The sequence below is a fragment of the Brachyistius frenatus genome, unplaced genomic scaffold (genome assembly GCF_029030835.1).
Source record: "Brachyistius frenatus isolate BFR_SWC_R1_liver_20210118 unplaced genomic scaffold, ASM2903083v1 Contig_159, whole genome shotgun sequence".
In the NCBI taxonomy this organism is placed as follows: Eukaryota; Metazoa; Chordata; class Actinopteri; family Embiotocidae; genus Brachyistius; species Brachyistius frenatus.
Genome location: NW_027210758.1, coordinates 538,755 through 551,413, shown reverse-complemented (window position 1 = coordinate 551,413; position 12,659 = coordinate 538,755). Strand labels below are relative to the sequence as shown.

At 43.6% G+C, this 12,659-nt stretch overlaps 1 protein-coding gene across 2 annotated transcripts; it reads left to right on the top strand.

Annotated features, from left to right (window-relative positions):
* Positions 1-17: 17 nt before the first annotated feature.
* ptpn18 (protein tyrosine phosphatase non-receptor type 18) lies at positions 18-9,308 on the top strand. Of its 2 annotated transcripts, none has more exons than XM_069716588.1 (17): positions 18-114; positions 889-1,145; positions 2,844-2,952; positions 3,134-3,210; positions 3,394-3,489; positions 3,769-3,807; positions 4,135-4,203; positions 4,345-4,407; positions 4,564-4,706; positions 5,041-5,107; positions 5,443-5,517; positions 6,120-6,212; positions 6,969-7,018; positions 7,995-8,120; positions 8,234-8,433; positions 8,516-8,623; positions 9,046-9,308. In XM_069716588.1, the coding sequence occupies exons 2-17, from the start codon at positions 1,074-1,076 to the stop codon at positions 9,117-9,119; spliced, it is 1,461 nt and encodes a 486-aa protein (XP_069572689.1). In that variant the 5' UTR covers positions 18-114; positions 889-1,073; the 3' UTR covers positions 9,120-9,308. The 2 variants fall into 2 exon arrangements, with proteins under 2 accessions (XP_069572689.1, XP_069572688.1); XM_069716587.1 differs by having other exon boundaries at positions 5,440-5,517.
* The last annotated feature ends 3,351 nt before the right edge of the window (positions 9,309-12,659 follow it).

Below are 12,659 nucleotides of genomic sequence, written 5' to 3'. Positions count from 1 at the left end.
GGGAAGACGGAGCAGCCGCAGAGAGCAGGACACGAACAGGAGGTCTCACTCTGACGCTGTTTCCGAGAACCGAGGACGGACCTGCAGCTCCGCAGCCAAAAGGACACGCAAAAGGTGAGCTGTGCTTTTTTTTTATTTATTTCAAATACTTTAAGTATGTTATATTTGCACCACAACAGTAGTTACACACAAAGCTTTTTGCTTTTAAATTCTTTTTTTTTTTTTTTTTTTATAGCTGTAATTTAATGCTGGTAAATTTGATGTTTCACTGTTTGCTAAAAAAAAAAAAAAGGTGTCATCTCGAACTGTCTGTCACTTGGTTGCGTTCAAGTGAATCTGACAGTATATTTAGGCCATGAAACCAAAACTAACTGCTGAAATAGGTTAAAAAAAAAAACCAAGATAAATTGCAGGACTGCAGAGACTTTGTGAAGAACACCGGGGTTCATTTTATTCATTGTCGTCACTTGAAATATATTTTTTTTGTTTCGGTTTTTCTTTGTTTGAGAATTTATTTATTTATTTTTTTAATTTTTACTAACTCATTCATAACAAATCTTCAGATTCACAATCTCTCCACACTAAACTGCATGTGCTGCATATTAATTCATATTAATATAATATTAATTCATATTAATGTGGTAATTTAGGGGCATTTAAGGTCGAGTCTGTGTTTTCCAGCATATTTCCACACACACACACACACACACACACACTCTCTCTCTCTCTCTCTCTCTCTCAGGTGGCACCGGTTGTCTGATATAGATTCATCAGGTTGTGACGTCACGAAACGTATCCGGTTGACACACATTAACAGAAAATCCAGTCAAGAGTCCGCAGAGGTTCAATTATCTGCGGCTCAATAATTAACTAACAGGTTAAATATAGATGCAGAAGTGAGACGCAGCTCGGCGGAGGTGAAGGAGAACTAAGAGAGCGCGCGGAGAGGTGGAGACGACGGGAGGTTTCACTTCAGGCTGACCGGACGGGACGCAGGAGCACGAGCCGCCGCTGCCGCCGCAAGGTGTTCTGGTCTCTAACCGGACCCGGACCGGGACCGGAACCGGAAGACGATGGAGCTGCTGCCGTGCCTGCTGACCGGCCTCCGGACGGCGGACCCTCAGACTCTGTACCAGGAGTACACCGTGAGTGGCTTCAGGGTTGTTGGTTGGGTTTTTGTTTTTGTTTTTGTTTTTTTCAAACGGAGTCACGTTCACTTCAAACGGAATAAATTCACACGAGGAACTTCAGAGTTGTGAAAATGTTTGTAACTGTTGAGGTTTGTCAGCCGCACGTTTACGCAACGTGCAAACGTCTGCGTGTCGCAGCCTCTTTCACGACTCTGGGGTTTTTTGTTTGTTTGTTTTTTTACATTTGATCTGTTAAAGTGTTTCACTTTCCTGGAAAAATCTGTCGGAGCTGATCTGCCTGCGGGTTTTATTCAAATGATCTGCAGCCGGTTTAAAATCTATGAAACACGTCACTGAGGTCATTGTTGGTTTGTGTAAAACATGCAAAACGTCGTGGACACCGGAGGTCACGTGGCTCTGACTGGTCAACAGCATTCAGGCTGATTGCGCAAGTGTCTTCAGCTGCAATACCAGCGAGTGCCACTAGAGGTCGGCTCCAAAAAGCCTCCGGCTCCATAGACTCCCATTCAACTTCTCTCATCAAATCCAAAGTGAATAAAATGTGTCCATCAGTTATCTCGGTGTTGTTAGCTAAAGGTCACTCCTTCTTCTTAGTTTTCTGGAGGTTCATCTGAAAATAATCCCTCATTCATTAGAAAAGAAGATTCAAGAACACCTGTTTTTTTAGGGGGGCGTGTCTTGTTTGATTGACAGGCCTGTGGTTGCAGTCATGGTTACAGCTCCGATTTTCAGACGATTCCTTTTCTTATTCAATTAGATCGAACGTTTTGAGGCGTCTTTGTTTTCCATTTATTTGCATTAACGTGACAGAAATCTGTTTTCCGTTTTTAAATCTAATAAAAACGTAGCAGCAGAACATCCGTGATCAGATGTATGGTTCGTGTTTACATCACAGGACGGTGAAACTGAAACTGCGGCCGCTGACAGATAATAGAAACGGGCAAAAAATAACCTGCTCGATGGTTCGCAAGCTTTTTCTCGCTTTAATTTTAAACCAAAATGCGAACACCCACACACACACTCCGGTTTACAGGACGTCAGGGGACTTAACTGCACAGAATTATTTCCCACCAGAAACAACACAAGTTTTCTATTAACTGCAAAAAATATCAATAAAGTAATATGACAGGATTACCATAAAAAAATAAAACTGGTAATAAAAACAACAAAAAATGAAACTTCTATAATGAAAACCACGAAGTTCGTTCTCATTATAGAAGGTCTCACTCTTAACATAACCTTCACTTCCTGTCCCCACAAAACCGCAGAGAATCAGTCAACATGAGGGAGCTTTTACTTTGAAAAGCCACAGTTTGAATTTCTACTGTTTTTTTTATGTTTTTTTTATTGGCTGTTACTTCATGAGTCAGCTGAAGTCAGTTAGTTGGAGCTTCCTCATCATCAGCTTCCTCGTTCCTCCTGATTTCACACACACACACACACACACACACACACACACACACACACACACACACACACACACACACACACACACACACACACACACACCTAGTTTGACTTGATTTAAAGGTGGAGCTCCTTTTCCTGACGTCGTCTCCATAATCTGACCAACACTGATCGTCTGACTTTTCGTGTAGCGCCACCTTCAGGTCAAAGTTTTAACTGTCTGTTGCTTTGTGCATGTCTCTGTCTCTGTGTGTGTGTGTGTGTGTGTGTGTGTGTGTGTTCCAGGTGGTGCGTTCGCTGTCCTCCTCGTTAACGAGAGAACTGGGTTTGACCTCTGAGGTCGGAGCTCTGAAGGAGAACATCAAGAAGAACCGATACAAAGACATCCTGCCGTGTAGGAGAACCTGAATGTTCTGTTTGAGGAACCCACTGATGTTCTCTCACCTTCATTCATTCATTTATTTATTTATTTATTTATTTATTCATTCATTCATGTGAATGTCTCATCAGTTAATTGTGTGTGTGTGTGTGTGTGTGTGTGTGTGTGTGTGTGTGTGTGTGTGTGTGTGTGTGAGATGACCAGTCCCGGGTGGTGTTGTCTCTGCTGACCTCCGACTCGGACTCCGACTACATCAACGCCAGCTTCATCCAGGTGAGCTCCTCCTCTTCGTCGTCTGTTCAGTCTTCATATTAATGAATGAATGAATATTAATTATTACAAATAAACCCTCGTGTGTCTGAGACTCGTCCACTGAAGACAGTTTCCCGTTTCTTCTTCCTGTTTATTGGTCTGTATTAAACTGCTGCTGCTGTAACGCCGGTGTTCGTCCTGCAGGGGGCGTCGTCGGGCTGCCGGTACATCGCCTGTCAGGGTCCTCTGAGCTCCACGGTGACCGACTTCTGGAGGATGATCTGGCAGCAGGACATCAAGGTCCGACGAGTCCACAGTTTAAACTCCACGACTTTTCAAAATAAAATGTTCCTGCGGAGTCACTGGACTCCTGCTTCTTTCATTTACTTTTATTTTGAACTGAATCTAAAATAATCATTTATTTAAATCGGATTTCATTTCAGTTTAAAATCCTGAAACATCTTCCAGTCCTAAGGAGGAGTGATGATTTAATGATTTGATTTGTGAACTTTTAATACTTTAAAGAACCTCCTTTTTATTTGTGAAGGAGCGTTTTTAACGTCTGACTCGGTGTTTCAGGTGATCGTCATGGCCTGCCGGGAGGTCGAGATGGGAAAGGTAAAAAAAATAAGACATTTGAGTCGGATTTTGAATTTATTTTGATTATTTAATTTTTTTGTCTTTTGTTGATTTTCTTTTTTTTATATATCTCATTGCGTTTTTGTACTTTTTCTGTTTCATTTCTTTGAGGATCTTTAATTTGAACATGATCAAAGTAAAAGATGTTTGATTTTTCTCCTGTTTCCTCAGTTTAAATATCTCTTTTTAAATTTAAATGTTGTGTATTTCTTTGTCGTTAACTTGTTTCCATAAATCCAGACTTGTTTCAGAAACCTTTTAAATCTGAGTTTATATTTTTTAATTGTTTGAAACGTCGCTCTGCAGAGGAAGTGTCAGTGTTACTGGGCGGCAGCCAATCAGACGGCTTCGTTTGGACCGTTCACCGTCACCAACGTAAGGACGCGAAAACTTCCCGGATCAATAATTAATCAAACGGATCAATAATTCATGAATCAGAGGAACGAAACCTGCAGGATTTAAAGTGTTAAACTTTGAGACTCTGTTGGACTTCCTGTTGTTCCTGTTTGTCTCCAGCAGGGGGAGACGAGACCCAACGAGGACCTCGTGGTTCGAACGCTCAGTGTCTCCTTCCAGCAGGTGAGAGGTCACATGACATCACACCTGCTCACAGGGTGGGGGGTAGTACTCTTCATCCTCCTCGTTCTCCTCCTCGTGATCCTCCTCCTCGTTCTCCTCCTTGTGGTCCTCTTCCTCGTCCTCCTCCTCCTCATGGTCCTCCTCTTCCTCCTCCAGACCGTCCTCTCAGTGGTTCAGTACCAGTTCCTGTCGTGGCCCGATCACGATGTTCCCTACGAGACTTCAGGGCTTCTGGACCTGCTGGAAGGAGTCAGGAGGAGACGAGGAGCCGACACCTCCCCTATAGTGATACACTGCAGGTACACACACACACACACACACACTCACACTGAAACACACACACTAAACGGCTGTTAATTCCACATCATGGTTGCAGCTTGTTTGTGCCAGCGGAGCAGATCGCAGGTCAGATGGTCATTAACATTCAACAGAACACACACACACACACACACACACACACACACACACACACACACACACACACACACACACACACACACAGAAGCAGGAGGTGGTGAATATGCAGCAGGTAACACCTGCTAACGATGACACTGTTAACATGCATGCTGCATCTGTTGCTGTGTGTGTGTGTGTGTGTGTGTGTGTGCGTGTGCGTGCGTGTGTGTGTTACAGTGCGGGCTGTGGGAGGACAGGAGTCATCTGTGCTCTCGACTACATCCATGACCTGCTGGTTACCAAGGTAACACATGGAAACACATCGCCGTGCGTCAGTGTCGAGGAGTGTGTGTGTGTGTGTGTGTGTGTGTGTGTGTGTGTGTGTGTGTGTGTGTGTGTGTGTGTGTGTGTGTGTGTGTGTTTGTTCTGAATCATCTTCATGTTTTTCTCCTGTTTTTTTTCATCTTCTGTAAAATAAACTGTAGCTCAGAGAAGAAGTGACTTCCTGCTTTATTGATCACAATGATATTATTGATCGTATCGATCAGTGACCCAGTTCTCTGCTCTGGATACTCTGTGAGGTTCTGATTGGTCCTGACTGATATTGCGTTGTTTGTTTGTTTGTTTGTTGTGCAGCAGATCTCGGCAGACTTCAGCATCAGGAAGGTCGTCCTGGAGATTCGGAGACAGCGACCGTCCGCCGTCCAAACTAAAGTAGGTGTTCAGAGGTTCTTTTAAAGGAGAAATCACTCCTCTTTGTCCACCAGGGGGCGCCGGAGTCGGTCGGTTTTAGACGGGACGAGTGATGACGGCTTTAAGAGTTTTATTTTAAAGCGGAACTCTCTCAAAGTGAAAGAAAACTTTTTTTTTATCTTAAAGTTTTGAATAAAAAAGAAACTGTCAGCTAAAATTAATATTTTTTTAAATATTTAGTCATTTTGATTTTCATTCATCATAATCTACTTTTATTTATATTCATTTTGATTTTATTGAGCTGAAATTTTGCCATAGGAGAATTCAGACTTTTATCTCAGAATTTTAATAAGATAGTGAAATTATTTGTCAACATTTAGAAAAAAAAAAATTCTCCTAATTTTCACCGTTTTATTTGAAAATTGTGACTTTTCATTTTGAGCTCGTACGAACATAATTTTTTTGGATTGTGACTTGATTATTAACCAAAATGACCGAAAAGAAAAAACAATGGATATTGACTTATTCAAACTTCATACTTACTATAAATATTGTTTTTCATCATGATTTACTTCCACAAGCGGTTTAAATTATAAAAGTAAAAGTGTAAATTCCTCCTACAGGACCAGTATCGCTTCATCTTCACGGCCGCCGCCTGCATGTTGGAGCGCTTCCTGCAGCCGGCCGGTCGGCGGCTCTCCCACAAACTGGGCGAGGTAAAAAAAAAACAACAACAACGTCCAGACGACCACAAAGTGTTAAAGTTTTGTTTGGAGTTAGCGGAGGGAGGAAGTAGGATGAAAGACATCTGCGCGAAACAGGAAGTGGTAACGCTCACTTCCTCAATGTAAATTCTCGGCTGCAGGCGGTTTTAACAATCAGATCATTCGGAGCGAAGAAACACTGAGATGTTTCGCAGAAAGTAAAGTCAAAAGTGGAGGCGATGGAGGATTCTCGCTGAGAGGTAGGACGTGTTCGTCTTTTATAGACTTGGACTTTAATTTTCTTGTTTACGTCACTTATGGAGTCGGGTTTTTTTCGCCCGGTCTGAATGAATTCTGCTTTCGTCTCTCGAGCTCGAAGCGACGACTCGTTCGAATGTGACTCCGAGAGAAGAAAAGGGGAAACAGGTTTTGTTTTTTTTCTCCTCGGCGTCATTCCACAACTCCGGCTGCGTCTTCAGATGACGATCTTTATAAATTCATGGCAGCAAATTCCCTTTTGTTTTATTCCGGTGAATCAAAACCAGCCGAATTAAATCAGTTCAGTTTCTCCCTCTACGCAGACGACAGGATGTTTTACCTGCGTCGGATTCGGTCTTTTTTGCTCAAATCATGATATAAATCAGGAGCTCGGTTTCAGTTTGTGTCGCTCATCAATATCTGAATAATCGGACTCGTCTGCAGCGAGCTGTCGGAGTTCAGAGGAAACCTGCAGATTCTCTAATCAACTGAAAATCGTTCCGTTTCTAGATGAAAGAACCAGAGAAGGAAATCTCAACGGGAACTTCATCTTTCAACAGGTACCTGTCTGTCTCTCTGTCTGTCTCACTGTCTGTCTCACTGCCCGTCGGTCTGTCTGCAGTCAGAGAGACAGACAGGATGTTTCACCCCGAGGTGTTAAATTAACACTTTCTCACCTCCTCTGCCATTTTTCCGTCCCCATATGTTACCGCGTTACCGTGGAAACCGAGCAGAGCGAGGGCGCGAGAGGAGGAGGAGGAGGAGGAGGAAGAAAGTGGAAAATAGAAAAGCCAGGGGAGAAGGGAGGAAGAGGAAGTGAATAAAAAGAGAGGAGAAGGAAAAAGAAAGAGGAGAGGATTAATAACAGGGAGGAAAAGAAAGATAAAAAAAGAAAATCGAAGATTATTTTGAAGAGGAGGAGCTGAGGAAGGACGAGAAGGAAACATGATGACGATGATGAGATTAAAAACAGATCAGTAGTTACTTCCTTTATTGTCCATCTGGTTGAGCCGCTCTGATTGCAATCAGGGTAACCGTGGCAACTGACTTCCTGCAGAGACATAAATGTTCGGCAGGTCGCACGCTGATCTCAGTGCAGCCGGTCCTCAGGTGCGCTCTCAGTCCTGCAATGCATCATGGTCCATGTAGTCCAAGACCTGGTCGGTTTATAACGAACCGACTCTCTGAGCGAACTTCTTCTCTCGCTGCGACTCTTTTAGTTCTCAGCTTTTCTTCTTTCTTTTATTTTGGTGGAGAAGAAGTGGAAAAAAAAAAAAAAGAACTTCCTCCTCTGTGATCTCTCCTGCTTGACCACTTCCTGTCACGTCACCTGATCTGAACGGATAAACTTTAATGTTTCCGTGTGTTCGACGCTCTGTTACCGATAAAGAAAGAGTTCAGGTCGTAGAGGGACACAGGAAGTGGTTCGTGATGTTTATTAGCTTTGTTTATTAGCTTTGTTTGTTAGCTCTGTTTAGCAGGTCAGTTAGCCACGATTAGCAGCTAACGTTCGCTCGTATCTCTCCGCGTGAGCAGACTTTCTCAGCAGATCAACATGAACGACACTTACGCTGTGGTCAACAAGCGCAAACAGCCCCACCCACCCCCGACAAGCCCCGCCTACCCGAATGTAGCCCCACCCACATCCAACAACGGAAGCAGGTAATTTTTTTTCGAAGCTTTCAGTCTCAAGTTTTGGTTTAAATCAGCGCATCGTTTCCATGGAGAACAACGCCCGACACGTCTTGACGACGACCCGGTTCTCCCGTTCCCAGGTCGCTGCCCCTCTTCCATCACTATGACAACGACCTGGCAGGAGCGGCGGGAGCGGCGGTGGCGGCGGCTCCCATCTACAGCATCGTCCGACCCCGAGTGAAACCGCTCAGCCCGCAACACTCAGCCACGCCCATCTACGACATAGCGGCGCCGGCCAATCACAGGCCGGGGGAGGAGCTGGGATACCACCTGGTGTCAGGTGAGAGGAGGAGGGGGAGGGGTGATGAAGGGGTGAAATCATAGAAGAGATGAAGGTGTGAACTGACTCTTCTCTCTTCCAGCTGAAGCTCTTTCACCTGACAACGATGACAACGATGACAACGATGACTACGAAGACGTGTCCCCGTCGTTCTCAGACACGCCCACTTTCTGCTCACCTGGTAGCATCGGTCAGTTACACCTGTCCTTCTTTTAAAGGAGCGGCGCCCCTCGCTTCGTTGTCCCTTTCTTCCTCTCTGATTCTTCTCCGAAACGTTCTGATTCGTGAACAGAACAGAAGCTAACTCCTCCTCCTCTTCATCGTCATCTGCAGAGATGTCGTCATGGAAACGCTTCGATATTTGTTGAGAGAATAAAACTCGTCTAAAATGTCACCGACTAAATCGTGATTCAAATGTCTTAAAATTAAACCAAAAGACAAATTGACCGACGGTCCTCCGCCATTAAATATTTATTTAACAGTAAACATCACATTTGTTATTAATACTTAATTGGATTGGATTAAAGGAATAATTTACGTTTATTAATATCTGCTTCTGTAAACTTATCTCTTCTCTGGACTCATGTTTTCTCTCTTCGTGTAACGTTTCAGGGTTTAACTGTCGCGTTCAGAAGCCCAAAGGACCCCGAGATCCTCCGGCTGAGTGGAGCCGGCTGGAGAGATGAGCCGGTTGGACCGGACCGGACTGGACCGGACCGGACTGGACCGGATCGGACCGGATAGGTGCCTTTTGAAGCTGTTTGTGTGATGAGATTTAATGCTAAATATGTTGTTTTTTTTGTTCTAAGTGCGGAAAAGTGCCTAAGAAGGTTTTAACATGTTAATTATTTTTAAATAAAATGTCTGAAAATAAATCTGAACGCATCTTTAAATCTTTTTTTCTTTTTTTTCATATCAGCGACGGTTTTATTTTGTAAAACGTTAACAATGAATTATCTACTCTGTCTCCGTCGTGGAGATCTGGGAAATCAGAGTCTTTAATAACCTTTAACTTTGAGTTTTCCTACTCAGCAGTTTTAATTTGGAAATTTAATTGTGCAGCCGTAAATATTTATTTGCATAAAAAAAAAAATATTGAAATATTCCCGGTAAAAATATATTTTATTAATGAGTACAACTTAAACTTAAGAAGAGAAAAAGCAGCATTTTATTAAATGAAAAACAAAAGTAACCTGTACAAACGTCTTGTGGAAAAACCACCTTGATGACATCACTATGACGTCATCAGGGTGTTACCTTCCTCCCTCCAGAGGATGTGACTCAGTCCTCCTGACGACCTGTGAACTCACCTGGTGACCTCAGGTAGTCTGCAGGTTGAGTCACGCAGTTCCACAGCCGACCAGCAGGAGGCAGCAGAGCAGCACCGAACACCAGCGGGAGGACCGGAGACATGACGGCGAGGGAAAGACACCACAGAAGAAGAAGAAACGGGAGCAGGTCAGAACTGAAGAGAGTGAAGAGGAGGAGGAGGAGGAGGAGGAAGGTGAAAGAGAGAGAGAGAGAGAGAGTGTGTGTGTGTGTGTGTGTGTGTGAGATGTATTACTCACATTGTGGGGACCTAAAGGTCCTCATGAAGTTAAAACCATCAACTTTAGAGTGAAGCTGGTTTAAAGCTGTAAGTATCCATGAAATGAAGTGTGTGTGTGTGTGTGTGTGTGTGTGTGTGTGTGTGTGTGTGTGTGTATGTATGTGTGTGTGTATGTGTGTGTGTGTGTGAGAGTGAGAGAGACAGGGGGACTGTGACATCATCAGATCTGAATCGGGTTACAAAAAAAATAGAACTGATTCAACACACACACACACACACACACACACACACACACACACACACACACACACACACACAGACCTGAACATGCTGTAAATGTGGTTTAGTGTGTGTTAATCATTTGCAACCACAGGACCTTCCTGTTCTCCCATCATGCTTTGCTCTAATCATAGGACTCTCTTATGCACACACAGATACACACAGATACACACAGATACACACAGACACACACAGATACACACAGACACACACAGACACACACAGATACACACAGACACACACAGACACACACAGATACACACAGACACACACAGACACACACAGATACACACAGATACACACAGACACACACTTGTCCGTCACTTGCTCTGATTCTCAAAAACCACTAAGTGCAACTCTCTCGCTGCCAGCTGAGTGTGTGTGTGTGTGTGTGTGTGTGTGCGTGTGTGTGCGTGCGTGCGTGCGTGCGTGCGTGTGTGTGTGCGTGTGTGTGTGTGTGTGATAACTACTGAAAATATGTGGAGTGTGCCATGTGGCAAAGCAGCACAGAAACACACACACACACACACACACACACACACACACACACACACACACACACACACACACACAGGGTGTTGTCTCTTGGTGGAGGCGTCCAAAGACAAAGAAGTAAAGTTTGGAGAACGAGATGAAATAAATAATAAATTGTGAAGATGAATTCTGTCTTAACGCCAACATTTCCACATGTAATACCACCGGGGGCCACCAGGGGCTGCCTCCACTCGTGAGCACATGTTTCCAGTCATCATGAAGTCATCAGATAAACTCCTTCTGGAAATGATTCATCATTCATTACATATTAGGAATCTAACAGGTATGGTTTTTTTGGGTGGTGGGGGGGCGGTGCTAGTTTGATTGACAGGTCTGGGGTGCAGTCAGGTTCTTCAGCTTGTCTAAATACAGTCAATTCTGGCTCCAAAAAACAACAACAAATTAAGGCAACAAATTCAAAGCTTTCAGGACAGCAACTCTCAAAAACGTTTTGTTTATTAGTTTTATTTTAAACTGGCACAAAAAAAACCTAGAAAGACAAATTTTTCTTAAAAACATGAAATTAATTAGTTTGAAAAAAAAAAAAATCTAAAACGCTGTTTGAAATGTTTAAATTATGAATGAAAGAGAAGTGTGTTTTTAGTTTTTCGTGATGACATAAATGACATCTCGTGTTAAAGATCTCCTCACGGACTGAATCTGACGCCAGCGAGCACGAGAACGCGGGACGTATTATTAACACAAAATAAAAGATCAAAAGCAGAGAGTCACGTACTCTGCTGTCAGACTCGCTGACTGACGGACAACCAGGATGAACCTGAGAGGAGTGACGACGGGAGTGATGTAAGAGGACGGGCGGACCGACGGACTGATGTGGTGATGAAACACGGAGAGGGAGAGAGAGCTCGGTCGCCGAGCCCTGTTGCTAGGCAACTGAGCAGCTCCTCTTTGAAGTTTTCCCTCATTGTTTTTTTGGTTTTGTTTTTTGTTTTTTTTAATTTTATTTTCTTCTTTTTTATAACAATCAGGTCAGAGTGAGGCCCAGCGGTAACCGTAGCAACCACTTCAGCACTCACACAACCCCCCCCAACCCCCCCACCAAAAAAAAGAGGACGGAGGGGTTTCTGGGTCCAGAACCACAAAAAGTTCTGCTGTCAGTTAAAGTGCAAATAATGGTTTTATTATACGGGGTCTACCTGAGGTGGTGTCCTTGCCCCCCCCTCCCCCCCACCCGAAAACGAAAACCCATCGGGACTTTTTGGTAGTTTCTCTCGGCTCGTACGAAGACTTCCCACGATGTGATGTCGACCAATGAGAGCGAAGAGACCGTTGCTATGGCGACAGTGAAGATAAAACGACGAAACCTGCCGAGTCCTCTAACGTACAAAAATCTGCCAAAGAAAGAAGTTTTTCTTCTAAATTTTTTATTTTTTATATCTTTCAGATTTTAAGTCGATTTTTGAAAGGTTATTTGAGTTTATTTAGTTTCTTTTTTTTTTTAAGTTCGTATTTATTCCAGATCGCATCCTGTACGAGCTGCTCTGTTTTGTTCGCCGGCTCGTCTCCGAGTGAGTCTGCCTGATGTTTGCGGCTTTTTGCAGCTTTTATTTTGAAAATCAACTTCCCGCTGTGGCCCGAACACGAAGCCGTGAACTCCTAGCAGAACAGAAAACTGGTCTGCTTTAAGTGTGTTCATGTTCTGAGTAGTAAAACTGTATCTGACACACACACACACACACACACACACACACACACACACACACACACACACACACACACACACACACACACACAAACAAACAGATGTGTTGCATATCAGACAAACCTCAGAGAAGTAAAAATAAATAACGACCAGAGACATGGAGAATTTGTTCTGCTCTGCGGCTTCAACCTCGTAAACTCC

Excerpts from the sequence above, each read along its gene's own strand:
- ptpn18 (XM_069716587.1), top strand. The coding sequence starts at position 1,074 with ATGGAGCTGCTGCCGTGCCTGCTGACCGGCCTCCGGACGGCGGACCCT. Across the intron at positions 3,211-3,393 it reads TCAACGCCAGCTTCATCCAG|GGGGCGTCGTCGGGCTGCCG; the intron begins GTGAGCTCCTCC and ends TTCGTCCTGCAG. Across the intron at positions 4,707-5,040 it reads CCTATAGTGATACACTGCAG|TGCGGGCTGTGGGAGGACAG; the intron begins GTACACACACAC and ends TGTGTGTTACAG.